This window comes from Battus philenor, unplaced genomic scaffold (genome assembly GCF_028537555.1).
Source record: "Battus philenor isolate CCGP_79_NKW_IND1 unplaced genomic scaffold, ilBatPhil1.0.hap1 SCAF_27, whole genome shotgun sequence".
Taxonomy (NCBI): Eukaryota; Metazoa; Arthropoda; class Insecta; order Lepidoptera; family Papilionidae; genus Battus; species Battus philenor.
Window position 1 is genome coordinate 11,777,605 of NW_027181690.1, and position 27,619 is coordinate 11,805,223.

A 27,619-nucleotide genomic window follows, 5' to 3' on the forward strand; every position below is an offset into this window, starting at 1 on the left:
CCTAAATAAAAAAATTCTTATATTTTTAATCGTCTTAGAAAAGAGTATTTCAATCACTTCAGTTAATTTGTCGGCAGACGCGGGCTTTATGAACAACCTTGCCAAGAGAGGCTTCCGCGCGGTCGTTTCATGGCCCAGGTCCCCACATCGCGCTATCAATCGGAAAGGCCAGATATCTGGTATCGGAATATACTAGTCACCCAAGTACCCTGCTCCGACTGTTGCCGCCCCGACTGCGCCTGGTGTCAGAAACTTTAACTGGTTATGATCTTTTTAATGAACATCTGTTTACTTTAGAGCGCGCCTGGAACAGAACGAGACTGCTGCCCACGCACTACTTCAATGTACGGGGGCGCCCTGGAGGCCGCGACGCAACCTCCGCGTGCCAAGTGGCATCCTACAAGCGACACTCAGCGAGCAGCAAATGAAACAGCGCTACAGTTTAAATGCAATTTATTAATAAACATAACAGTACCCATACAAGTAGTGTCTTTTTAAATAAAACTAACTCGCGGCCGCCTGCGACCCCCGCGCCCGCCCCCGCCGCCGCGCGGCCTGCGCTCGCTTTTGTTCCGTACAAAAATAAATATCCGCTTAATGGTATCGGTTTGAGGGAAATTCCGATCACATCTACGACACTATTGCAATGAGCTTTCAACAGCGACAGCGCGCGGCGCCCGGGGTTTTGCACCAACGTTACCCGGAGGGCGCAAATCATGAGGAGAACTAGCGACCTCCGGCGACGACAGCGCGGGCCGGGGGTTGTAATGTTTGTGTTAGCAAAGGAATAATATTTCATTACAATGAATTGTATAGATAGCCAGCGGTCGGCAGCCGCGAGCTCCTAAAATTAAAATGGACGTTCGCTGAAAGGAATCAATAAACAATTTGCTTACAATTATCTAAATTAAACTAACAAGGAGTCGAACAAATGCAAACCGGAACATAGAGGCACCGCAGCCCGCCCCGCCCACACACGGGCGCGGACACGCCCACTGAACAAAATTGTTAATGGACTTACACAGAGCAGCGTCGCCACGTGTGCGCGCGGGCGTGCGGGCGGCGCTTTTAAACTAGATACATGGGGTATCGCAGGGGACGTAATAATGTCTCCTTGCAAATTAAAGTTGTATGGAATGCGAGTCGGCAACGAGCGTACGTATGCTTTTGTATACATAATTAACGTTAAACACTGTTCAGGTTCCCCGAGCAGACTCTTGGAAGTTAAAAATGCATGTTGTGGGGCGGCAACTGCGGCTTACGTATAGAACAATGCGTTTCGTATAAAAATGCGATAGCGTTAAGGCCATCGCTTCCGGAGTAAAAACTATTTAAAAATGCGTATAAAGGCTCCCGAGCGACGCGCCGCGGCCACGTCGAGGAAGTCGGTAGTGGTCGTGCGGCCAGTAGTTTCGGTTGCAATGTGGTCCTTTGTGTTCCGCCGGCTGCGCGTGCAGCACGTGCGCGTGCAGCACGTGCGCGCGGGCGGGGGTCAGGTGAGATGTTTCAGCAGGTCACGGGTGCTGCGTCCGCCTCGGCCACTTGCTGCCGGGGATCGCACTTCTTGCGGCCGTCTCGCTCCTGCTCGCGCGCGTCCTGTATCGCGCCGTCCCTCTCGGAGCCAGCAGCGCCACCCGCGCGGTCGCCGTTGAGCGCCGGCTCGCACCGCTCGCTGGGCTGCCGGCGCAACAAGCACACGTGACTGCGCTGCATTGCTCTCATTTATCAAATATCGACTCTTTGAAACGAATGGGCCATGAAAATAAATAATTTTGGTATTTATGATAATGCCTTGTATATTGTAGCTGTTGAACATTTGATAAATAAATAAATAAATAACCCTAAACCCTAATAATCGTATGTAAAATAGTAACCGTAGACACTTGTCGCTTTACTTAAATTTAATTTGCCGCGTTGTCATCGGACACTAGATTTCATCACAGCAGACAATTTTAAGGTTTTTTTTAAAAATAATTCTACAGGAGGTTTTAATTTGTTATTAAATATTAACAAAAAACTTGAAATAACGGCTTCATATGTTGTTTTTTCTCCAAGTAACCTGTAGCACATCATAACATTGTAAATATAGTTTTGTTTTTCAGAAACGCAATTTCTTCTGGTTGATGTTTTGTTCTACGATGTAATTCGCGTACTAAATTTTGAATTATTTGTTACATTTTAATTCATAAAATTCCTTGGCGATGCAAAATTAATAAAATAAGAAACATTTTGATGTTATAGAAGTAATAAATTTAGAGTGGGCCACAGAACACGCGACTGCAGTGTCAATTTCGCGATGACTAGTTGAAGGCGTATTTCCGTGTAAACTCAGACCGCAGAATCTCTTAACCGAGCACTATGGGTAAAATGCCGTGTCATAAGAACATGTAATTTAACTATAAATAGGATAAGAGGCGGCGTACTGACCGGCGCGGCGTCGGAGAGTGCGGGGGAGGGTCCAGCGGCGGGGGCGGGGCCTGCCCACAGCGAGGTCCAGCAGCCGTCAGGCTCATAGAGGCACTCGACGCTGGCCAGGAACTCCTGGCCGCTGAAGCCGCCCGCCGCGTACAGCACGTCGCGCAGCACGCACAGCGCGGGGGCAGCGCGCGCCTCGCGCAGCGGCGGGCCCTGCGCACGCAAACACCGCACCGCGCGCTTCAGCAGCTGGCACGCACTCGCACACGGAGACACACCACCACCAATGGGTACATTATGCCCGCCCGTGGGTAAGGATCTATTTGCAGTCGGTCTTGCCGTCACCGGCTCAGTCTGTGACCGGGCGTTTGGAATCTTGTGAAATGAGTAGTTATCGCATAGTTATTAACGCCCATCGGCGGTGGCTCCGTGGTTGGTTTTTTAGCGTTTTACTAAAAATTACTCACCGCAGCGCATTAGTTCCGGCTAGATTCCGCGACGGCAGTTAGAAAGTGAGTGTTCTTTAACAACTTTACCACTCTGCGCACACAATATGGTAACGAGCTTATTTGGCGTCCGGGGATTGAATACTAACTGTTCTAATTGGTATGACCTAACGGTTAGGAAGCTCGAGCCAGTGTAAACAAATGATGTAGGAGTAGTAAGTAAGGCTCCCACAGACGGGGGACACGCGTGCGCACTAACCTCGCGCCAGGCGGGCGCATCCTGCGCCAGCCAGGCGGTGTGCCGCAGCGAAGCACCGCCCGAGGAGCCGCCGGCCGCCAGCAGCCGCCCGCGCCACACCGCGCCGCCCACGGAGCGCCGCGCGGTAGGCAACGCCGGGCCCTCCGTCCAGCCGCGCGCGCCCAGCCGCTCCGTGCTGGCCAGGCAGCGCCACGCGTCGCACCCGCCCAGCACCCAAGCCGCGCCCGCCCACACCACGCCCGCGCATTGCGACCGCCCTGCACACGCACACACATACATGAGATTCATTAGCAGACTCCAGACAGTGTATCATTGATGTATAATCCTCGTGTATAATTATCGTTTCTTAGCCGGCATTCAATCGACTACTAACGCCATCTAGCGCACCGGGACATGAATTAAATCTACTTAAGTTCAGTGACAATAAATGAGTCACACAGTCATATATAAAATAAAATTGGACAGTGTAAGTGATCAGGTACAACTAATGACTCCTGAGTTCTATATTAGTGTCCTTGCAAATAAAGTTACTAATGAGAATGGTCAGTTCTCCTGACGGAGCTTGATCAAGCTTCATGTCTATTTAGACAGAAGTTATCATTGCGAGGGTTCGGAGGCTCACAACCAGTCTACTGATGCACCGAGGCCGCCGGGTAGTGGAGGTTGTTTGATCAGCAATTTGTATTTGAATAAATGTACCAGCACTGGTATACTGCGAGACAAGTGTACGCTTACGAGGCAAGATAGTCAATATGTAGACTGCAAGTTCACCAAGCCGCAGTGCTCACCCGTGATGAGCGAGGGCGCCTCCGTCCACTGGTCCGTCAGCGGCGAGTAGCAGTGCACCTGGCGCAGGCTGCGTCCGCCCGCCCAACCGCCAGCCACGTACAGCACGCCGCGCTCGGGGTCGGCAGCCGCCGCAGCGTGCGAGCGGGCCAGCGGCAGCGCAGAGCGCGCGCGCCACGCGCCGTCCGTGAACGCGTCCACCGACGACAGCTCCGCGTGGCCGTCGCTGCCGCCCAGCGCGTACAGTGCGCCGCCCAGCTCCACAGCCGGGAAGCGGGCGCGCGGACCACGCATCTCCGGCAGCGGCGTCCACGCATTGGTTACGGGGTCGTACGCCTCCGCGCAGCGTAGCACGCGTGCGCGGTCGTACCCACCGCAGACCAGCAGGCGGCCGGCCAGCGCCGCCGCGCCGAGCGCGCAGCGCGGCACCGACATGTGCGCCAGGCGCGGCGCGTCGGCCGGCTCCGGCGGGCCCTCATCCGCGCCGCCCAGCGGGCCGCCGCGTGCAGCCCCGCCCGCGCCAGCGCGCCACGCCACGCGCGCCGCTGCCAGCCGCCCACGCAGCGCGAGAAGCGCGCGCGTCACGCCAGCGCCGCCCGCGCGCGCCGCCACCACACCCGTGTCGCCCGCCTCACGCTCCTCCTCCGTGCGCTCCTCGCCCTCCGCGCGTTCCGTGCGCTCCGGCTGCTCGGCGCGCTCGTTGGCGCGCTTGCGCACGCCGCGCTCGCGCTCGGCCGCCTCGCGGCGGTACTCCGTGAGCTCGGGCGCGTCACCGCGGCTGGCGGGCAGCTCGCCGCAGTCGCGCAGCGCGCCGCCGGCGTCCACGAATAACAGGTGGGTTCGTGTACATAATTCTTCCAACTGCTGAAAGCAAACAATGTTCCCCCACATTAATTGGTAATAATGTAATGTTGGCTAAAGTGACAACGACGATCTCAGCGTGCGGTACTGACGGGCGATGTGGGCGAGGCCGGCGCCGCCTGTGCGGCCAGCGCGCACTGCTCGCGCAGCCAGCGCAGCGCGGCGGCGGCCACGGCGGCGGGCGGCTCCTCGCCGCGCTCGGAGCTCGTCTCGCGCAGCAGCTCGATGCGCACGAGCGGCAGCGCGGACAGCGCGCCGCACGCGCATATCTCGTCGAACTGCAGCGAACATTTAGACAACAATTAGACTGCTTTATTTTATAACAAGAGTCATAACGGAGTGTGGCAAGGTTAAGTATCGTCGCCGCTTCTTTTTAATGCCTACGCGGAAACGACACTTCCTGATTTATCGGCAAACATCAAAGAGGGCTTAAAAGTAAATAGTGTTAATAACATCCGATGCACAAAGGATACTTTGAGATTGTTCCTAGGGCGTGTAGTGCGTGTATATTCGTTCGAGTTTCGCCCGTATTTATGCCGATGTAAATTGATCTATTTTATTTTTGTGGAATTCCTCTTTTCGCTGCACCGCTGACGGCGACGTAATATTGCAGCAGCAATACTATCACCTAAATACTCAAAAATCTACAAATTTTGTAACAAGAGATAAACTGAGTGCGAAATATAAACATCAAAAATATGTAAGCTTGAAGGCAAGGTTCGTGCGAGTGACGAACTGAGGCCGTGTCGTCGACCAGGACCATCACGTCCACGAAATTAAAAGCGGGGTGAAGCAGGCTCGGCGCGCAGTTTTTACAATAAAACATTTTCTTTCTAAATATTTGTTTTTTTAAATCTGCTCAGCCTTTCCTGGTTGTAGTTGGTTGTGGTGTCTGTCGTGTTGGATTTCAAGTTCTTATAAATAACAAAAAGTAAGGGTAATTGATCTATTTCCTGACATCGTTGGAATGTGAATATATGCGATATCTAAAAATATCGTAGACGCATTGAGTAGTTGCGTCACGTGTGTGTGGTGTGTGGGCGGTGTGAGGGCGGAGAGGCTGTGCGCACTCACGTGGTGCGCGATGTAGGCGTCGAGCGCGGCGCGGTGGTGGCGCTGCAGGTCGGGCAGCGCGCGCACCAGCAGCACGTCGTGCGGCGCGGCGCGGCGCACGAGGCGCTCGGCCAGGTGCGCGCGCGCCGCCTCCACGCGCAGGCGAGCCGCCGCGCGGTACAGCCGCAGCGCACCCGCCGCGTCGCGCACGCGCAACCGCCCCGTGTACGCGTACTCCACCAGCTCGCGCAGCGCCTCCGTCTCCACATCGGGCAGGCGCAGCGCCCCCGTGGGGCCCGGGCCTCCTGCCGCCGGCAGCGCTGCCAGCAGACGGGGAGACGCGGCCGCCAGCACCGCGCGATGCGCAGCCACCTCCTCGCCGTCGCTGCCCGCCACCAGCACGTCGTAGTGCTGGCGCGCCTTGCGCAGCGCGTTGAGCGCCGCCAGCAGCCGCGCCGGCGCGCCCGCGTCCACCAGCGACAGCTCCTCCTCCAGCGCGCTCGCTTCCTCGCCTTCGCTGTCGTCCGAGCGCGCGCCGCCCGACCCGGACTCTGCGTGCACGTCATTCGCTCAGTATAATGACACCCGCACGGCGACATACAGATACAACAGCTGCGCCGGCGCTGCATCACGCGCCGCGCGGTCACGTGCGCGACGTCAAGGGCGTTTCGAGATGCGCGCTATCGACGAGGCGCGCGACGCCGTCACCGCTCTGCTACGCCGCATCACGAACTAACATCGCGATCTACGAGCCACCAGCTTGTCGGTGTCGCCAGGTGTTAGTGCTTTACAAAAATCATAATAATTCACTACAATTCCTAAACTAAAGCGCACCGAAGGTGGCGCGCGGAAGTTTCTAGTAATTTCAAATGAAAATGAGATCGAACACGAGGTCCCGCAGACGTTGTTCCACCGCAAGCCTTGAATGCAAGGCCAAGCTCCGTGCCACGGCGCAACGTGCACGGGCGCCGCGGGTCGCACACGGTTGCACGGCTTCGCGCGCACGTGCGCCGCCCTCCCCCCTCCGCCCCCCGCACGACGTCACCAGCCCCCCGGGATGGTCACGTTGTCGCTTCGCTTGACGGACATTAATCGCCTGCGTTTAAGGCGATGTCGCCTCTTTTATACATAAAAACATTAAACAAGGCCCCGTACGGCTTCCGACTGACGTTTCGCCTGATCATCCGAATTGAGACCTTATCGAGCGAAGGTCGTTTATCTGACTTAATGTTCACTAACACTGATTTCCCGCCGGAGACTGTTCTCTCCCCAAATGTCTGTTGCTGCATATCAACAAGTTGCGGATCTTGCAATGCCATGACGAGTACTGAATGATGAGGAGACTTATATGAATACTGTTGCACTCGTGCGTGTCTAGATAGAATAATATGCAAGCGCCGTGCCTTGCACGCCAGGCGGTCCGCTGCGTTGCTGGTGATGGAAATCTCGCCGAAAATCATGTTGAGCGGTACGCGTCCCTGAGAAAGGCAGCAGCCACACCCGGCCGGGTGCAGTTACCTGCGACGACACGAACGCAGTGAACCAACAGTCGGTGCAGCAACAGTGGACAGCGGGGAGCAACAAGTCACGTGGTATCCCTCGGTAGCCTCTTTCATTAAGTGTAACTCTGTCGTGGACACTTGTGTTTTACTTTTATTTTATATTGATTAACCGCATTTGTGCGCGTGGCTACATCAATGTGTACAAGTGTGCACATCAATGTGTGTGTGAAGCCCGATAGTCTTACTTTTCAACCTATTTACCATTTACTTATTCTAGTAAGCTAACAGATTGAAAAAGGCCCGCGCTGAAGTTCCCGAGGCCTTGTAAAACGCCAGCATGCAAACAGCATTAACACGTGACACAAACTATGAATAGTTCTTTTTTTCAATAATCAGAAGACAAAAGTCATGAACACGCGGGCGACGCGGCCGCGGTCAGAAACCGTGTAATCGCTGTGGGGTGAGCACGCTTTTTGTAAACGTTTAAATACAAGGTTAAAGCTAAGCGCCTTCTAAAGCCTGGAAACCTTACAAGCAGCCAGCGTCCGTAAAATATGGCAGCCATAAAAGGAAGAAAAACATCTGCTACTGTCAGGTGAACATCAGATTGTCCAAAACTGTTGTGTTGGTAGCCCGTTGTAAAATACGGCACATCACTACAGTGTAAATAGCCGCTGTACTGAAGTATTGGGTCGCAGTGGACACGCCGCCGCGCGACCTCGACACCGCCACAAGTGATCGACTAATCAATTGATTACAATCTACACGGCAGCGCCGCCGCGGGACGCGACCGGGTCGCACCGGCCGGCCGCGGCGCCGCACCGGCATCGCACCGGCACCGCACCGGCGCCGCACCGGCATCGCACCGGCACCGCACCGGCGCCGCACCGGCATCGCACCGGCACCGCACCGGCACCGCACCGGCGCCGCACCGGCATCGCACCGGCACCGCACCGGCGCCGCACCGGCGCCGCACCGGCATCGCACCGGCACCGACCGGCGCTCGGCCGAGGGCGCAATTGTATTGTCTGATATATTTATTCATCGCCGTTTACTGTTACCGGTTGCAGCTGCACCGGCTCGCTCGCCGAGAGGACCTCGACCTCTTTCCAGTGACCGCGCGCGTCACGGCAGCGGATGTCTTTGTCAATACATCGCTACTGGCGCGCAGACCCACTGCCGCTTCATGTCATTTCCTATCAGCTTCAGTAACGTTCTCTCTCTCCGCGTTTAGCTTATTTCACTTTGGTTACTTCTACTTTTGCGTCTTTTGTTTGCTACTGTTATCCATTTCATCTAATCTTAAGTTTTATTTACAAACATACACCGAACTTCGATTATATCTAGTTCTGCTTATTTTTACTATTTTAATCCGTCATCAATTTTTTGTTTGTTTTCTTATCAGCCTCAGGCATCGCACCGCACGACGGGGCGACCTGCCTACGTCTGGTGATTTAGACGATCATTTTATCGAGAGGGTCCGCGAGAAGGCGTTTAGTTGTCAGCGCGGGGGCCGCACGGTTACTTCACGTTGTTCTTGCCGTGCGATCGTGTAGTCGAGCGTACTTTTGCTGTTTATATTTGTTTCTAAAGGACGTTAGTATTGACGAGCGGTGCCTGCGCGATAGTGAACTGATAACGATATCTCTTGTCATTGAGCACACGCACACGCGCAGCCAAGTGGCGATGCGCGCGCTGCCTTAGACAAGAACATTATGAAAATACATTCAGTATATATACTGGTACACCACGTCTGTGTGTACGAGAGTAATGTAAAAAGTTAAATAATACCGACGTGCATGTGTGCGGTCGGCACTGGACATAGAGACAACCTTGTAATACCTCTGGGCTTCATAAAATTAATAACTCTTTCGCGTGCAACGCATACACAATGTCTCCCATTACTCTGCAATATATTTTAAATAGTTGATTAAACAAAAACTCGCAGACATTTGTAAAAGTGATCACAATAAAGCGCAACAAAATTTGACCAATCGTCCTGAGATCAAGTCGCTTATAAAATATCTCAATTCGATTATATTTTTCGATTTGTTCTTTGAATCGAATCGGGCACAGGCGAACAGTGTATATGATCCGAAGCAGATTGTATGAATAAACATCGACGCAACAGCGAAACAATCGCGTCGTTCGGCGAACGAGCGGCGAACGAGCGGCGCACGAGGTCGCCTCGGCGAGCGGTCGCGTCGCGCCGGTTCAAACGAACATTAATTCAGCGCTCATTTTCTAATAACAATAACTAGTCAGCGGACGGCGCTCATTCAATAAATTGCGCGGAGGTAGATGCGTAGCCCGCGCTCGGACTCGACGCGCAGTCGTCGCTTTAAGACGTCGTCGGGTGATTCTAGTTTCTATACGCGTCGGCTTGCTACTTAACGACGAACACGAGCGGCCACTGTGGATGTGACCCCATTTGGATAATAATATGAACAAATGAATAACAAGGACCCAAGACAATTAAGAAAAATAAATAAAATTGCCTCCAATGATATGCAATAAGATTATTTGTCAGTCGTTTACAGAATAATAACAACTCACCGTGATTTGTAAGTAAAAAATATACATCGGATTAAACATAATTAGCGACATTAACGAGCAGGCGATACTAAACCTTAAACCAAGTCTCAACTTATACATGATTTGTCGTTGAACAAGTCGCAGCGGCCGCGCCGAGAACTACCCGAAGCCTATCGTCTGTCTGTAGCCGACTGAGACGCAAAGACAATCGTAAATCTTTTGCAACGAAAATGTTCGCCTGTTAAGTTCAAAGTCACGTTGAGACGTAAATTCAAACTTACTGACAATTAGCGGCAACAAGCGACGTAATAATGGACGCGATGAGAAGATTATATTTCATGTTTTAATTTCATATTTTGTTCTAAATACTGGCAGTGGAAATCTAAATACTGGCGGTGGAATTTTTTTTTACGTTCAACGTCACTAACGTAAAAACAAATGACCTGCATATATTGCATACACACACACAATTATGTACTCTAAGGTAATAAAAATACGTGACATTTTTATAATTATTTTTATGGATATCCACTACCTGGCGCAGGTATATGGGCTTGACGTTGATTTATGGGATATTCTGTATGCATTGTAGTTTTCAGTACGCGGACCCCGGCGGGTGCCGGTTTCGATGAAGCCGTAACAGCCGGAAACATTAGCGACAACAAACAACCGGACACAAGTGAACTACGCGAGCGTGCGACTGCGCGCGCGCACGTCCGTGACGCTATTATAGTAATAGGAGCAGAGATCGACGCGCGGAAAAGGCAATCAATACTCGCCGCAAACCGCAGAACGAAAAGACGTTTCATAAGAAACACTGGCGCAGTCACAGACCGACAGAATGGCAGCAGCGACGAGAAATTATAAAACTTGTAATGATACAACTGACTGCGTGTACTCGAGGTACAACAGAACGTGTGTTTGTGTGCGGGCTTTATTGTGAAACTTTCAATCAAATCAGAACATAAACAACCTCTGACTACTAAGACAGACAAGTCTGGTGCGACAACAGCCGTCGCAGAAACTGATCACCGGCTACGTGTTAATTGAAAGAAGTCAACTGTTGCGAGTGCGAGGCGCTGGCTGTAGACGAAGGACCTTTTTTGTAATTTTCGAGTTTTTTTGGATGAAACTTTTTTTATGCGATCTCCATCCACTACTTTAAAAAAAAAACTATTAATTTTGCTACAAAAACTCTTTCTTAATGCGATCGCTGTCCACCACACCTAGTTTTTTTAACTACAGCTCTTGGTCTCTGTGCAGAGGTCGCTTCGTATGCAAAATACGATGCTTTAGATCTTGCATCGTGAAAGGGATAATGGCGGGCGCTGGTGGGCGCAGCTCCTCAGACGTTTGGGAACAAGCTCCACGGAGTGAAGCGGTGCTGGCTCCCGAACATCGTGCCAGCGCTTCAATAAACTGCTGACATTTTGAGATGCCGCAACGCGAGGATTTCAACATAAGATGAAATGAACACCATACAAAAGATACTGATAAATATTAAGTTCTGTAATATGAAATAACATACATATGTAAAGAAAAAACGTTTTTCTAATTCTAACATAAACGTTAGAAACTTACATTGATGATTAGCTAACCGGACAGATTTTCTGTTTGGCCATGAACAAACAGTCCAATACTTAATAAATAAAAATAAGTTATTTCAACAACAATGCACTGCATGCACACACCAATATTAGCTGACAATTTTTAATCCGTAGCAGCAATATAGTAGATTGTACTTATAAATTCTATTCACTTCTGGAATTTACTGTTTATTGCAGGAGATCCAACACCACTACAGACACCCAGTTAATTTAAATGTAAATCAATTAGATAAAGATTAGATAGAGGCGGGACTTATCAGTTATTTTTGTAACAACTCGCCTGATAAACTGTGCATGTAAAAACTAATCCCTTTTACACTTGGTCATGCCATGCCATAACTAGAGAATGACTCATCATCATCCTACAGCCATATGATGACCAGAGCTGGACATAGTTGTCAGCAATAGATTTCTAATAGAACCAGTTTGAAGCGACCCATCCCGCATCCAGCATTTTCCATTGACCCTAACAAGGTTGTGTGTTCACCTCATGGGTGGATGTTCTATGCTGCACTTGCTGCTTCCTGAATGACTTTACTAATCTCATTTTCGTCTTTGTTTAATTTCCCAAAAGTACCTAAGACTCTTCTAATTAATTTAATTAAAGAAAAATTACAATATGCAGTATGGTTTGAGCTTCCAATGTAAACTGTTGTGTGATATCAACCTAGAAAATTAATGTTTTGTGAGTTGCCTTTTCCTATGTTGGAAAAAGATCAACATATAATGTTTAAAAACATTACAGTATATGCTATGTTTTTGAACATTATTCATATTTATTAGCCAAGCCTCTAATGGCAAAGGATGCCTTCTATAAGACCTAAGGAAGCAACAAGGTACTTGTCTTTAGGACTTGTCCTTTCTACCAAGTCAGGAACTATGTTTCAAGTAGATTTGGGTGCTACTGGGATGCTTTGCAGCACCTGTAGAAGCATGACATCCTCGATGACCATTGACTCTGAGAGGGACAATGCATCCATAACTACCCCAAGCCATTGTGGTAACATAATTAAGATTTTTATTAATTATTCCTAGCTAAAACATCTGATAGGTCAGCTAACATACAAATAATACAGACTTCAGATAATTGAAAAGGTAATTGCGTCAATTAGGCTTATTAATGGTAGCGCTCTCAGTGTCTTGCCTCCTCCACTCCTCAGAAACAGTAAATGTTACTGTGTCATACAGTGACCTTGTATCAAAACAACATAGCATCAATGTAAAACATTAGAGATGTGTACACACCCACTACTGTCACTGTAGTAGTGTAGAACCTTAAACACATACAGTGACGACGGCGCTAGGACAATTATCCGCAACATAAGCGGAGCAAGCAAGCGCGCGCCGACCCGCACCGCGTGGTTCCTCTGTCAATCAAATTGATTAACTCCAATATAACTACTCATTGAAAGGTTGTGAACCCACCACTTACTGTAGCTCACAATGTAATTACATTTCTACCATGTATATATTACTGGAGTAACATAACCAAATGCACCTTAGGCAACATTTCCACCAGAAATACCCTAGTCGGTGCGAGTTTCTGTAAAAGATTATTACAGATGTGAGCTAGTAAGGTGTAGCGGGAGTGGAGCTGACACACACTTGCACATGTCTTTCCCTTATTTCATATGTAAAAAATTACCTCAACCACACCAGTTCCTAACATGTCTCTTAAGGAAACACAGCTATAAAAGAGAAATATTTATTAAATTAACAATACCACCAATATGCACTAAATTGATATATAGAACACGTCATAAATTGACGCCCAATCATTTGTTTTAGTTATCATTATTTTTCTGCAAACTCTTTGAGGTGGCTAATTAAGAATAAATAAAGGACCTCATCAAAAGTGTAACCTTTTACTTTGCTTGTGATTACATGTCAACACCTTAGTCACCTGTAGCATTTAGGGCTCTCTAACAAGTTTCACTGTCCAAGCAGACGGTGCTGAGGTCCTCCAGCTCCTGCCACTTAAGTTCTCTTTTAAAACATAACTCTCTATATGGAGTCATTTTAATTAGCAACTATAATTGCAAGTGTTGTGTTGGTGAACAACATTGGCTGCAGCTTGCAAAGCATTTTTATGCTTATACCTACTGTGAATGGCAAGCTTGAGTCTGTTTCTAATATTAGCTTAGTAGCCCATACAGTATTAGGTAACAAATTCCGGTGTATCATTTACCATGGCATTGACATTTTTTAAACCAGCCACTTCACTTCCTTATTATTAATGAATAGTGTTTACAGTACAATTAGCATAAAGATGCTGCTTAAATATCATTTAGTCAAGATCACACATGTTTTTACAGCAAACCAGAAAAAATGCAACCTTTGACCTCATGACAATTATTTGTTTGTGTAAGAAGCAATTAACAGAAGCGGTGGATGGCGATTGCCGTGAGCTGCTGTCTGCTGCTGGTGTGCCAGCAGAGTGCACTCGGGCCGTCGTTCGTCGTTTGATCAATAGCGCACCGCAGCTCAGTTAATTAGTGGCGCTATGCTAGCGGCAGACGGGGAACGCTTACCGTGGCCGTTCATGTCGTCGTCGCGGGGCTTCATGATGTCGGCCGCCGCTGCTGCGGAGCGTCGGCGTGGGTCGCGAACCGGATGCCCACGGCGCGGCCCGCTGCTCCGACTGCCTGTCGTGAGAACTCGCGAAAGGCTGCAGGAAGGGCTCGCGGTCGCCGCGCGTCTAATGGCCGCCTGCGTGCGCTACACTCGCTATTGTGGCCGCTAGCTCGGCGCGGGCGCGACCGACCGCATGCCGTACGCACCTTGTTTTGATCCTTTGACGTTGACGTTTCAATATCGGTACATTGTGTTTCTAATGTTACCATAATAAAAAGTCGACTTAAATGTGTAATTATTTTTACGTACACGTAATTGCTTAAAAAAATATGCTTACCGCATATATATTGTCAAAAAAGGAAATAGGGAATAATTATTAATATCAATAAGGCATAGCTAACATTAACGATTAGATTTATTCGTCAATGAACGGCAGCAGCGATTACCAACAATTTACATATTATGCTAGTACAACTATAATTAACACACGTATTGATAATATAATAATTTTTATATAAATACATATTTTAATAACAATAGCCAACGCTGAACCATTACCGAAAAGTAGTTTCCGATGCTTTTTCGAGTAACAAGCGATCGACTTAAGGTCGCAGTTTAAGAGCATAGACATCAATGACTTAAAACTTACTTCTAGTACTGAGAAATATAAGTATAATTAGTACTTGTACCAAATTTGTGATAATTGGAGTGGGGAATTAACCCTACAATATTTTACTTCCAAGAGTGCCGAAAATATTTCTTTTTTTTGTCTGTTCCATTTTCATTGTAAAAAAAATGGCAGACAGTCCACCTCATGCGCCTATCATAGGCTACGGACTTACGCAAAATTAAAAATATGACATTTAAATTCAAACCAATTCTCGCCTCTTACAAGTATTTTCATAACCGGATCTAATCTGATTTCATGTTCACTTGTAGTATAGCTTATTTTACAATCATTAATCTTATAGATCAATCAATGTACAAACAACTTGTACTGTTTGATCACAACCGATCCGGAAACAAAAAATAAAGAAATAGCACAATTCAATTAGTATATATTTGTATAACTTTTGTCTCATTATATCAGATAAGCAGCGACTAGCGCCATCTAAAGGAGAATTTTCAAGTTTGTGTCAATAATACCTTTGAAATTGTACCTCCAAACCACAAGTTACATAAAATCGCACAGTGATTGACGCGCGTGCAGCGACAACCGCGTGTTCTGAGCGTAGGAACTGTAACAGCTGTATTGTTTGTCAACAGAGCGCGGTTCGAGTAACGCGGCCGCCACTGGACACCGTATTGACACAAATCACGACAACGCGCTATTCGAGTGCTTCGCGACTGTTGCAACCATTTATGATATTATCCCGCGTGTGTATGAATAGTAAATTAATTTTGGCGCTCCGTATGGGACAGCCGTGTTTTTTCTTCACAGAACTGCATTTCATATTAGTTTTAATAGAAAACCTCTGTACTCTTTAAAAAAAACAAGTGCTTGATTTATCCAAGTGCACGTACGCAGCGAGAGCGATCCGCACCAGCTGTAACAGCTGTAACAGCAGCGACGACACTAGAGCTTTGTGTTCGATAAGCAATCTGACGAGTGGCCTCGCTCGGAGCGTTCCGGGAAACCACTTGATACGATTACACAAATACTTCTGTTTTGAGTTGTTTGTCGCAGCTCACATAACAACAAACAAACAACTTGACAGTCAAGCGGGTGTAATTTCTATAAGAAGGCCATCTCCTCGCTATACCCGTTATCTCTTTCTGTAGACAAGGCGAATACATTTCAGGAAAAGAGAGCTTCTCTATCCGAATAGGAATCAATCACTATGATGGATGTAAACGGTATGACTGTTCTACTGCTTCATAGTTGTTTGTACACTTGCGGAAATAATACCATGCAGGGATTTTCATATTTGACAGCACCGTGGCTTATCATATGGCACACCGTATTCTTTCTTTAAAAAAAAAACTAGTTGCAGCACTTTAAAAGACAGTATTATGTCCGTTGTATGTACTAGCAATCGACATTGCATTAAAGTTAGAAAATTTGTCGTGGTGACATTGACTTAAGCACGGCGTGAAATTGCGGCGGCTTTCCTCCAAGCGCAAATTTCGTTTCAACAGCAAACCGAAGTGCTTAGTCCATTGCGTTGTTGAAGGCACGACGCGTGTCCACCTAGGCGGCTGTTTAAACGGATGTGACCTCGCTCAAAGCGTGCCGTCGGTCGACAACAGCTGCGCAGTAGCATCTAGTATGGCAGCTACGTGACGCCTACCACGAGAATCCCTGAATCCGCCACCGAACGGTAAAACGCTATTTTGCAACTTTAAGACCTTTTTGGGTATTGTACCTCCACCAAAGCATCGCAGTAACAACAGGAATATCTTCTTAAAGCGTCCTCTGCCTGCGTGAAAATGGAATGAAACAAGTTTATTGAAAAAACACTACAACATTTTTTGTTCCAAATTGAAATAAAAGATGAAAGTGATCGAATACATGACAAGTATAAGTACAATAAGGTCTATCGGTGCGCTAACAATTTATTGGTACAACTGGGTGCACACGAAGCTAACTAGCGGCGAGAGACGCGCAGTTCGTAGGGCGGCACGACAAATGAAGATCTCCACAGCGGACGATCCGGTGGCCCGGACGAGTCCCGTGTATGTGGTGTCCCGTGTTGGACGGAACGTTGTAGCTTTGTTAGATGACGCTAACTATTGGTCGCATTGCGCTGTCGGTGCAGGCGGTCGAACAGCAACGCTCCGCTTGGTGAATTAGGCACACCATACTTTTCTATAATACCTATTGCACCACCGCTCGGTTGCCTAACGTAACTAAAGCGCTTTGAAGCGCATTTGTGCTTGCGACTGTGGTTCCAGAATGTCATCCGACAATGAGTAATAGAATAATTTTAGCCGTGAAGAGGTTGGAAGTTAGCGCGAGTCGTGCGTAGATATCATAATTAGCGAGATTGCAATCGTTTCAAATTCGAGTGTACGTTGAACTGATAAGCTTGAGCATCCTCAGCGGATGGAAGTCCCGCGCTGCGAGTGCGCATATATAAGCGAAAGCGGCGGCTCGCCTCGTCATAGTGCGCTGCAAGATGAAAGCTCTCGTGCTGCTCGCGCTGTGCGCTGCGCTGGTGCGCGCTGAAGACGTAATCCGGGTGGAGCTGGGGAGCGGGCCACCGCCCGCGCCGCAGCCGCTGCCGGAGCTGCCTCCGGGAGAGTCTCCACGCTACCACGAACGCGTGGGCGTGCCGCTCGCGGAGGAGCTGAAGCGCTCCGAGGCGGCGCGGGGTGCGGGGGGCAGGATTGTCGGCGGACTAGGTTCCTACGTCGGCGAACACCCTTTCTTTGTGAGTATTTTCTACAGTTCACGGAGATTGTTTTATTTGCCTTTAAAACCTTATTATCGTTTTTATGTATTATATCGACGTCGGAATGTAACGCAGCTGGTGCCGACGCCAGACAGGGCGCCCGGACCCAATAATGTTAGTCGTTACTAATCCTTTCTAGTCAGAATAAAATAAGTCAGGAATCCGTACGCAACGCAAGTACGGAATGTTTGTTTTCATCAAAGCTACGTGGGTATTTGCGCCGGCGGGAATAATATCAAGGAAAGTTTCCGCGGTCGCGCGGCGCTTATGGTATAGGGCTGAAGCTCTCCGGTATAGGTATAGGGCTGAAGCTGTTCTCGGAAGTCGTCGGCCAACGATACTATTATCTTGGAATCGGTGGGGACTCGCTGGTTGGCAAAAGGCCGATAAAATATTAACATTCAAGCGACAGCTACAGGACTATGGGATGATGGGCATCGTTGTGCAGGCGGGGCTGGTGATCTCGCTGACGAGCGGACAGACGTCGGTGTGCGGCGCGGCGCTGGTGAGCAACTGGCGGTTGGTGACGGCGGCGCAGTGCTGGTGGGACGGGCGCGCGCAGGCCTACAGCATCACGGCCGTGCTCGGCTCCGTGCGCCTGTTCTCCGGCGGCACGCGCGTGGCCGCCAGCGCGGTGCTGGCCCACGCCGACTACAGCCCCGCCACGCTCGCCAACGACATCGCCGTGCTCGTCGTGCCCTACGTCGCCACCACCAGTCAGTTGCGCGCAACACACATTGCATTAACGTCAATTTGGTTCGCATCGAGAGCTCCGGCTCTATTTCCCGGCCACGAGAGACTTTAAGCACTAAAGTTTTTCTTACGTTTTTGTACCTTATAATGATTATGAGATTGACCGCTAAAGCGTAAAGTAAAAGCGACCGCATTGTAAATCTTTCTGCTGCTTAAGGACTAATTACTCTTTGCGCAGGTACCATAAGCCCGATCGCGCTGCCCGAGGGCACCGAGCTGGTGAACAGCTTCGCGGGCTTCGTCGCCACCGCCATCGGCTACGGCAAGACGAGCGACTGTGAGTTAGCGGTTCTCTCACTCCTTCAATTTGTTAGCCACGCACGCGGGGCGCTCTGCAGCTACACGAGCGGCGGCAGCCGGGGTACGCTGGCCCTCTGACCTTTAGCCGCAACTGCCGGCCTGCAGTACACTGTGCAAGACACTACGAGAGCGCCCATTCTTAAACCAATACATCGCGATCATCTACAAAGCCCAAGTTTCCCTTAGATTTTTCTTCCCGGGAATGACGGTGTCCACAAACATATATTTCATCAAAAGATACAATATGTATGCTGACTACTACTAACTATCAATAAAGGTAAGTGATGTACATTGAGGCTAAAGGTTTTTTTCCCTGCCGCGCTTCATCGAGGCGAACAAGACGCTCGCGCTGCACCTCCTGTAGCTCGTGCAAGTGTTGCCGCTGCGCAGGGGCCAGCATCACGACGAGCGCGGCGCTGCGCGACGTGCGCGTGCCGGTGCTGAGCAACGCGGAGTGCGCGCAGTGGTACGGCGCGCTGGTGACGGGCGGCGTGCTGTGCAGCAGCGGTGCGGGCGCGCGCGGGCCCTGCGGCGGCGACGGCGGCGGCCCGCTTGCGCTGCAGTACAACGGGCGCAGGCTCCTGGTGCGTGCTCCCCCAATGTCTTGCGACTCGCTCATCGTCATCATCAACGGCAAAACGTCTACTGCTGCCTAATACAAACAATTACAAGTGGCCTGCACCCAGCGTTTCTCGATGGTATTACCATGGTTAATTGTCCACCTGTTCTATACTGCACTTAGCAATCCATGGTCTCCAAACCAGAACTTTGAGGCTCTGCCACCCATCCGTTCTGTGCACCACATGACGTGTCGGTTGTCTTTTCAAATGGCCGGTCGGTTATTTTTGTTCGTTTACGGATTTGCTCATTTCTAATTCGATCTCGTAGAAATGTTCCTAGTATAGGTCTTTTCACAAGTGAAGCCACCTTTTCTTGCCGTCAGTCATTACGGTACGAAAACTCACAAATTGGTTGACCTTCATCTTAAATCCCGAAGAATTATTAAAGATATCTCTTTTTTTTCGTATGATGCCGGCCGAGTTGTATAACAAATTACACATAATCTATTGTGTTACGAAACGATGGTGAAATAATGTTAGCTTGGTTAGCCGTAAGCCGCGGTGCGCTGACAGCGCTGCAGCGCGAGGGAGCACTAAACGGTTGTTGTTCGGGCGCAGATCGGCGTGGTGTCGTTCGTGTCGGCGGCGGGCTGCCAGCGCGGCGAGCCGGCCGGGCACACGCGGCTCAGCGCCTACGCGGGCTGGGTGCGCGCGCAGCTGTGACGTCACGCACCCACAGCACCTCACCGCGTCACCGACGTCAATGACTAAACGAACGAACCGCTGGCCTCATGCCCGGCTCCTCAACTCCCCGTTCTTACAATAAAAATGCTAAAGTAAAAAACTTATTTCATTCTACCTCTGTCTTGTGAAAACACAGCGCATGTGGAAACCGGGTATGTTTTTTTTAGAATAAATTGATTCTAAAGTTCTGACCAATATATAATATTGTGAAACCTGTTGGATACGAACTAATAGATGAGTATATAAACTAACACTGAGGGGCCGAAGTGAGCCGCGCGTTGGGCCGGGGACGGACGCAACAAGATCACTGGATAGGTACAAAAACTTTATTTATAATCGTGTTACTAACAATTACAAGTCGCGACGGCATGCGGCAGCGCGGGGTCGCATTGTTTGTTAAATGACGTTGATCGTCACGCGCGTACTGGTGCGTTGTACTCGGTTGCGCCCGTAGCTACGCCCTCCGAGGAGGAGGGTGGCGTCAGTCTAGGTCGGCCTGCGTCTCAAGCAGCAGCTTAGCGAGCGCGTGCCTCGCGCCCAGGTCGAGGTCTTGCAGGCCGTCGGCGCGCGCGCGCTGCAGGCAGGCCAGGTCGGCCGGGGCGCAGGGCGGCGCCGCGGGCGTCAGCAGCAGCGCGGGCTCGGGGCCGCTGTGCGCGAACAGCGCGCTGTGTGCCAGCACCTGCGCCGCGTCGTGCGCCTCCGCGCCGCGCGTCCGCTGCCATAGCTCCAGCGCTAAGGGCAACACCACCAACATTATGCAGGCCAGCAGGCGCTCTCTGTTGCTTAAAGTTACCGCCCACAATATTCACGGCATCTAAACCCGTCTTCGATAGGAACGAGAACTGGCAACAAATCAACTATTCGGGATAATCCAGAAAACGAGGTTAAGCCGCAAGACAGAAAAGTTGGTGTTGAATGGGAAGGGTGATTGGTTTTCCTCTACTACGCGACCAGATGGCTTTTTTATTTGGATGTTCAAGATAATCTGCCACCGGGGGGAAGACAGTGCTATATTCCCATTTCCTACACGATAAAACTCTCTGGTGGTCGCCTCTGCGCTCTATAAAATATTAATGGAACTCCAGTATCTCCAAGTTAAGGATCACCCGCAGTCCCCCGCGCGGTGCTATTCTGTATCCACCCGAGGTATGCGCAGTTAGAGGGCGCGAACTTAACCATTACAATATGAACAGTGTCGAAACTGCATCAAACATCGATACGGAAGAGAACTGTCAATAAATAAACCATAAAGGCTATGCCAAAATACAAAATTGAGTAAAAAGGCAAACAAAAATAAACTTAGTGTTAAGGGTTCGGACAAACTTCGTACCTGCGTCGAAGTCGTCGCGATAGAAGGAGAGCACGGTGCGCGTGCGACGGTTGAAGCGGCCCGTGTTCTGCTGCGGGCGCGCGCCCGACGCGTCGCGGAAGCGCGGGTGCGCGAACTGCGCGTAGCGAGCGAACGCCACCGGCAGGAACCACTGCTCGCCGCGGATCGTGTTCATGCGCACCTGCCGACAGACCCCGCGTCAGCCTTACTGCGCACACGGACACCTTGCGACGTCATATTGCGCGCGCTCACCCTGTTGAGGAAGTCCTCGCTGAACTCGGCTTGCGGCGCGAGCAGCAGCACGAGCGTGTCGGCCGGCACGCGCGGCCCGTGCAGCAGCGCCTGCCACTGCGCGAGCCGCAGCGCCTCGTGCGCGCTCTCCCCCGGCGCGGGCGCGGGCAGCTCGAGCTCCGCCACGTCCAGCTGCGCGCCGCGGTGCGCCGCCGCCAGCGCGCCGAGCGCCGCGCGCACCGGCTCCAGCGCCGCGCTGTCGTTGCGAGCCGCCAGCACCTGCACCGAACACACATACTGCCGAATCCACTCACTACACAATCAACTCACGCTATAGGAGCGGGTGAGGGTGAGGCAGGAAGTCCTGCGCTCGCATTTACCGTGGCGACTTATAGTCAAGCAGTACACGTAATATAATACACATATAAACAACTTTCCTAATAAACAATCAGCATCAACCTGGACTACATGTACAATTCGTTTCTGCCGACGTTGAGCCACTACGATTGGAATAGTTGAAGCGCTGCGCCGGCTCACTTCTGTGAGTGATTCCTTCCTTGCGCTGCATTTGCCTTTAGGCTTTCATTTTTAATTCAAACGATTCGCCATTGCCACTAGCGGTGGGAAACATAATAAACTTGAAAAGACAGAGCACGCACATATCACCGAGAGACGCGACTGCAGCGATGTTTTTTGTGACGCTGGAATTAGCCAGTACATATTGTATGCGCCACATACGTCACGCGTCGTGTTCGCGGCGCGCGCGGTACTCACAATGAGCAGCGCTGTGTTCTTGTCGCGCTGCAGGCACACGGTGTCGTAGCGGCGCAGGAAGGCGAGCGCGTCGGACGCGTGGTGCGCGGTGACCGGCAGCAGTATCAGCACGCGCGCACTCTCCGTCACGTAGCGCGCCGGCACCAGGCGCGCCCCGCCCAGCGCGCGCGCCACCTCCACCTGCCGAACGGCCGCCCCGCTCCCGCCGCCCTCACCGCCCAGCTGCAACGCTAACAGCAGCCGGTAGCGCAGCGCGTGCGGCGGCTGCCAGCACCACGCGCCCTCCACCAGCTTCACGCGCTCCGACGACCAGCGCCTCTTCGCCCACGCCTCTACTTCCTCCAGCACCAGCTATGGGTCACAATATGGTTCCGAATACAGATATGTTGCAAATCTCACTCGGGGCACCGACGAGCGACACTTATGTGGTGCGGGCACGAGTGCGGCGCGTGTGGTGTGCGTCGCGTGCAGTACGCACCTGCAGAGCGGCGCGCGAGGCGGCGTCGAGCGGCGCGGCGGTGCGGTGCTCGTCCGGCATCAGCGCGTGCGTCGCATTGAACGTCGTCCAGCGCAGATGGTCGAACCTGCGCACCGCACGCGAACATCACTGCTTGTGCTCCAGTGCATTACACGGTACAATCGAACGAAAACATGAAACCATTATAGCAAAAAGAACACTTTTTGAACACTTGATTAGAACCGATGGCGACATCTAGGGACAGGTGTAGTCTGTGATTTATGTTATTATCTACTGACGACAATTTGCAGTGACCGCTTATATACAACGTGAAAAGAATGCAATGACCGCACAATTTTCTATAAACTAGAATTAAAGAAAGGATAAAGCTATTATCTCCAAACTTCTTAGTCACACATAAAAAATCTTTGATACTATAATAGTATATCTTTAAATGCTTTTGTTGAATAGGCAATATTGTGTTTTTGATCAGGTGACAGGGTCAGCCCCATGCGTTTGCGCACCTGTTGGCGGGCGTGGCGGGCGCCAGGCCGGGCGTGGTCCGCAGGCCGGGCGGCCACGTGGCGTTGCGGAAGCCGCGCGGGTGCCGGCGCGCACTCTGCGCAGCCCCCGCGCGCAGCTCCCGCACGCCCGCCTGCGCGCGCTGCAGCAGCACCTGCGCACCAACACGCGCGTTGAACACTTCCCATACACCACATTTAATCACATGAGTTCGCTTTTAGGAAACTAAGCAACGGTTACTAAGAAAATACCTCTTTTACATTAGCAACCCTTCATAGTTGCCACAAATTACAATGTCACATAAAAGATATTATAACCAGAAGACATCAACCAAAATTATTTTAAGCCTTTTAATATAGGAGATAAATGAAAAACATCTATACACAATATTCACAGATGAAATACTGGTCTACAATAAACAGTAGTCTAATATGTTCAAGCCATAATTGCAATACTAATAAAAGGAAACAAAAATTTCTTACATGCACTTACATAAGAGCAGACATAACATTAAAAAGATAAAGAGAGTCTGGTCAAGTCAACATAAGGTTAATTTTTAAGTATTGGGATTTAAGATATTTATCTTAAATCCCAATACAACAACGGTGCAAGCAAGCAGTATTTCACTAGAAAGTGCAGCAATTAAGACTGCGGCCATGTTTGTTGGTGGATCGCATGCGAGTGTGCGCGTGAAGTGAGACAGAAGGAGGCTGACCCGCGACACGTAGGCGTGCAGCTGGTAGAGCTGGCGCGGGTCGTGCACGGGCTGCGCAGTGACCGCGTCGGCCAGCGCGGGCTCCGGCGCGCCACCCGCCAGCCGCAGCGACGTGTAGCGCTCGCCCTGCGCACAACACGAATATGTTCAAAAATGTCACACTACATTAAAGTACACAATACTTGATATACATAACAAATATATGTACGTGTATATGAATAGCAATAGACACAATATCAGTAATGAGGACAAAACAGTCACACTTTGTTTTGGGCTCTGATTTTATTTTTACAATGTACAAACTTATTATATGAATGAGGTATGGGACACTTTATTGCTTTATTTTTCCACTTTGAAATTTTAGTGTACATCTAAAGGAGAATGCCAATAGACCATAACAAGAAACTAAAATCAACTTGAACTCCACTGTAATGACTTCCTTCAACTTAGCGCACTAAGTAACCAGCCTGCTCATTAGCTTGTGGTACAAACAAAAAATGCAAGTTAACATTTAGACAAATCAGTATATCAGTCATAATGTGTTGCATGGCATGCCTGCAGCTCGGGCGTGCAGGCCACGTGCGCGGCGTGCAGCACGCAGCGGCCCACGTTCTCGTGGTGGTGCGGGGAGTACGAGTTGCGCACACACCAGTCCAGCGCACCGTGCACTGCTCGCAGCACCGAATTCGACAGCAAGATGCCGCCCTCTGCACAAACAATTACACACAATTACCGTCAATCTGATCACATTATTTTTATTAATAGGATGTATACACCACAGGCTTTAGAATCCATGCCTTTACTTATCATTTATGTTTAATATTTCCCAAATAGTTTTTTTGTTTACATTTTTGCATGTCACGGTGTTTACTAACCTAAGTTATTGTAGTCCGTTCTGAAACTATTACTTACATATTTTTACAAGCTGTCTACCGACAGTTTATTATATAAACTGGCTGTACATGTTCATCTAATTTGCATTCTTTACAGGAAATTGTAAGCTGTATAGAGAGGTTGACTGTAAATAGATGTAAAAGCTGTAAGTGGGTGCGTCCTCATTTGCTATCAACTCATGTATGTGTACCATACCCAAGAATTCAATGGTTTCAGAGGTAATAAATAATGTAATGGTAAAATTTGGAATACTTCTAGTAAGTTTAATGGTTATATAGAGTAATAAAAATTACAACTTTATAGGGGTGATATTTGTCCCATTTTTCAATATATTATTTCCAATAATCCTGTACATACATTTATTAAAAGAAATATATAATGTAGTCTATTTACTTTTACTACTTTCTTTGATTTCAGAAGAAATAGAGAAACATAAGGAACATATTTCACTTAAAATTAGAAACAATGTTCCACAAGTGACAGTTATCTCCTAGCTGCAATCTTTTGTTGCAGTGTGTGGAACAAAGAGTTTGGAATGTACATCAGATAAATACAATTAATTTAATAATGAATGCCATTTAATTTTTACATTGACCTCACATACACATGCTTTAGTAATGCCAATCTGACATGCAGTGAACATTGGACTACTGAGTCATACTCTGTGTTCCGAAATGTTTTGCTCGCCTTGTTAGAATTGTTGCAAAACTATGATGTATGGAGCAATGAGTGCACTAACATGTCCCAGTCAAATGTTTAACAAAGACATTGATACAACCTATTATAACATGAAGTCTTAGAAAGAGCATTGCAAACACATTAGATTGTATACAGCCACAGCGACCATTGAATTGTTCAGTCATTTAATATAGTAATGGCATTGAAACTTTTGTTTTGACTAAATTCCTGGTGCTAGTTCATTGCTGCACACTTTCTTTTTATGGAAGTGTGACAAATATTAAAACCTGTAACATTATATGAAAAGGCCCATGAATCACAAAACTATATATCAATGACATCATTGACAAACTGGTGCACCCTTGCAGCACAATGCAGTGTTTACATTTCACTTGGGTACAGAAGAGATTCAGCTGAGTTTGAATAAAATACTCTATTATTTTAAAATCTTTACCCAGAGTGCAGTACTGAGTGTCATCCTCGGCCACAGTACCCATGTACACATCCTGGCTCACGCTGAGTTTGCTCACGAGCTCGGTGAGTCGGCGCGCGTTCACGAACGTCGTGTCAGTAACCAGGAAGAAGAAGTCATACTCCTCCAGGTAGTTGTCGGCGAGGTATTTGAGCGCGTGGAAGGGCTTCAGCATCTCACGCGTGTCGGTGAAGCCGACAACGTTGGCGCCGGCCGAGGCCGTGCGCAGCGTGCCCGCGGTGATGAAGAAGCGCAGCGCGGGCAGCAGGCGCGCTGCCGTGCGATTGAGCGCTGCCGCGCGGCCTCCTAGTGCCTCCTCCGACGTGAGTGCGCCAGCCAGCAGCCCCGCACGCATTCCCAGCTCCGTGCTGTAGTAACGCGGCCGCTGCACGCTGCGTCCCGCAGCACCCGCCGCGCCCATCTCCCGCTGCTCGCGCACCGGCTGCCATTCGTCAACAGCGACCGAAGGCGCCGCGCACGCCGCCGTCTCCGATCCCTCTTCCTCCAGCGGTACGGCCGCCAGCGCCAGCCACAGCCCGAGCGCCAGCCCCACCAGGAAGTACGAGTTGTGCTTCACTTGCGACACAACGCATCGCGACAACATCTCGACACAGATACAATACCAGCACTACAGCAGCACGAGTGGATGCCAAAGCAACTGACCCTCACTCGCCGCGATGTCTTTGATGATAACTTTAATATAACTAATGTCGTTCTCGAGTAGTCATATCTGTACATTACACGACGACCAACAATCTACAACGTCAAACTTACAAATGACATTACGATACAGATAACAACATTCGGCTGACGTTTGAAGTCAAGTCGTTGCAAGTGAAAACGTCTGTAATTAAACTTAGCCTAATATCCGTCTTCGTTCGAATAGATTATAAAATCATTACTTTACTATTATTATAGTAAAAAATATAAAAATATGAAGAAGAAAATAAATCATAATTATGCGAGCGTAGCTATAACTAGGTGAAAGTTGTAATTAAAATTATTTTGATACTGCTGGAGTGATTCTATTATGAGTGATTCCCGGTTTGCGCACATATTTTGATATATTTTTTAAATATTACAGGATAGTTGGAGGCCAATAGAAATACTAGATAGCAGTTAGCGAAATATGTTCGAAGATTCCGCTTCTTGACCCAAGTCTAATTGTATTGCACTTTTGCAACCTTAAGAACGTGTTTTTAGCTTTAAGGAAGAAGGTAAATATGAAATTATATTTTTAGGCTTGAGTCGCTGTTATAACCAATAATGTACGAGTACGACTTCCGTTTATAGGGAGATAACTATTAGTTTCTACTTTTTATAGATAGTTATCAAGCAGAATCTAGCTTGTGCTTTGGCATTTAATTCCAGATTGTATTCGCCGTGGTAATCAACCACATTCCTAACGAAAATAATAATTATTTCGTGCAATATAAGTCCATTAAAACAATTATGCTTAATTCATTTACACGTGTTCTATGCAGACGCCTTACGTCACAAAGCATTAAGTACAAGATGCTCACTTTCATCATGTGTTCGATTGACATTTTAAGTGTAATTGCTTTTTTTTACTAAAGTAATGATCATTAGTTCGGGCGGCGTGACAATATTTGTTAACGAATCGGCGTCGGACCGGCGACCCCGACATTCGAGTTCATCTACACAAATAATATATTTACACATTTTATACAAATAAATTTTCATCTGATTTTATGTGACAAAGCGTTGAAGGTAGTTCAGTGGCGTAGCGTAGAGA

General features: G+C 49.1%; 3 protein-coding genes across 4 annotated transcripts; 1 reads left to right on the forward strand and 2 right to left on the reverse strand.

The window, feature by feature from the left end:
* Positions 1-436: 436 nt before the first annotated feature.
* LOC137925364 (influenza virus NS1A-binding protein homolog B-like) lies at positions 437-14,268 on the reverse strand. Of its 2 annotated transcripts, none has more exons than XM_068768794.1 (7): positions 13,996-14,268; positions 5,842-6,371; positions 4,860-5,045; positions 3,909-4,767; positions 3,121-3,377; positions 2,428-2,628; positions 437-1,677 (listed from the first exon to the last, which is right to left on the reverse strand). In XM_068768794.1, exons 1-7 carry the CDS (start codon positions 14,027-14,029, stop codon positions 1,507-1,509), a joined length of 2,238 nt encoding a protein of 745 aa, XP_068624895.1. In that variant the 5' UTR covers positions 14,030-14,268; the 3' UTR covers positions 437-1,506. The 2 variants fall into 2 exon arrangements, with proteins under 2 accessions (XP_068624895.1, XP_068624894.1); XM_068768793.1 differs by having other exon boundaries at positions 3,909-4,770.
* Positions 14,269-17,157: 2,889 nt separating this feature from the next.
* LOC137925471 (collagenase-like) lies at positions 17,158-19,866 on the forward strand. The gene is made up of 5 exons (XM_068768918.1): positions 17,158-17,412; positions 17,882-18,149; positions 18,365-18,463; positions 18,877-19,070; positions 19,665-19,866. Exons 1-5 carry the CDS (start codon positions 17,158-17,160, stop codon positions 19,767-19,769), a joined length of 921 nt encoding a protein of 306 aa, XP_068625019.1. The 3' UTR covers positions 19,770-19,866.
* Positions 19,867-20,072: 206 nt separating this feature from the next.
* Positions 20,073-26,665, reverse strand: Chpf (Chondroitin polymerizing factor). Its single transcript, XM_068768833.1, has 9 exons — positions 25,846-26,665; positions 24,375-24,526; positions 23,820-23,945; positions 23,107-23,258; positions 22,604-22,709; positions 22,126-22,476; positions 21,373-21,630; positions 21,121-21,301; positions 20,073-20,522 (listed from the first exon to the last, which is right to left on the reverse strand). The coding sequence occupies exons 1-9, from the start codon at positions 26,465-26,467 to the stop codon at positions 20,272-20,274; spliced, it is 2,199 nt and encodes a 732-aa protein (XP_068624934.1). The 5' UTR covers positions 26,468-26,665; the 3' UTR covers positions 20,073-20,271.
* Between the last annotated feature and the right edge of the window lie 954 nt (positions 26,666-27,619).

What these genes read in the sequence shown, in the direction of transcription:
- LOC137925364 (XM_068768793.1), bottom strand. Translation starts at nt 14,029, where the DNA reads ATGAAGCCCCGCGACGACGACATGAACGGCCACG. An exon ending in GGCGCCCTCGCTCATCACGG is followed by an intron (nt 3,378 to 3,908) that starts GTGAGCACTGCG and finishes GTGCGTGTGCAG; the next exon opens with GGCGGTCGCAATGCGCGGGC. An exon ending in ATGCGCCCGCCTGGCGCGAG is followed by an intron (nt 2,629 to 3,120) that starts GTTAGTGCGCAC and finishes TTGCGTGCGCAG; the next exon opens with GGCCCGCCGCTGCGCGAGGC.
- LOC137925471 (XM_068768918.1), top strand. Translation starts at nt 17,158, where the DNA reads ATGAAAGCTCTCGTGCTGCTCGCGCTGTGCGCTGCGCTGGTGCGCGCT. An exon ending in TCGGCGAACACCCTTTCTTT is followed by an intron (nt 17,413 to 17,881) that starts GTGAGTATTTTC and finishes ATCGTTGTGCAG; the next exon opens with GCGGGGCTGGTGATCTCGCT. An exon ending in GCCCTACGTCGCCACCACCA is followed by an intron (nt 18,150 to 18,364) that starts GTCAGTTGCGCG and finishes CTCTTTGCGCAG; the next exon opens with GTACCATAAGCCCGATCGCG.
- Chpf (XM_068768833.1), bottom strand. Translation starts at nt 26,467, where the DNA reads ATGTTGTCGCGATGCGTTGTGTCGCAAGTGAAGCACAACTCGTACTTC. An exon ending in TGCACGCCTACGTGTCGCGG is followed by an intron (nt 23,259 to 23,819) that starts GTCAGCCTCCTT and finishes GTTGGTGCGCAG; the next exon opens with GTGCTGCTGCAGCGCGCGCA. An exon ending in CCTCGCGCGCCGCTCTGCAG is followed by an intron (nt 22,477 to 22,603) that starts GTGCGTACTGCA and finishes TGTGACCCATAG; the next exon opens with CTGGTGCTGGAGGAAGTAGA.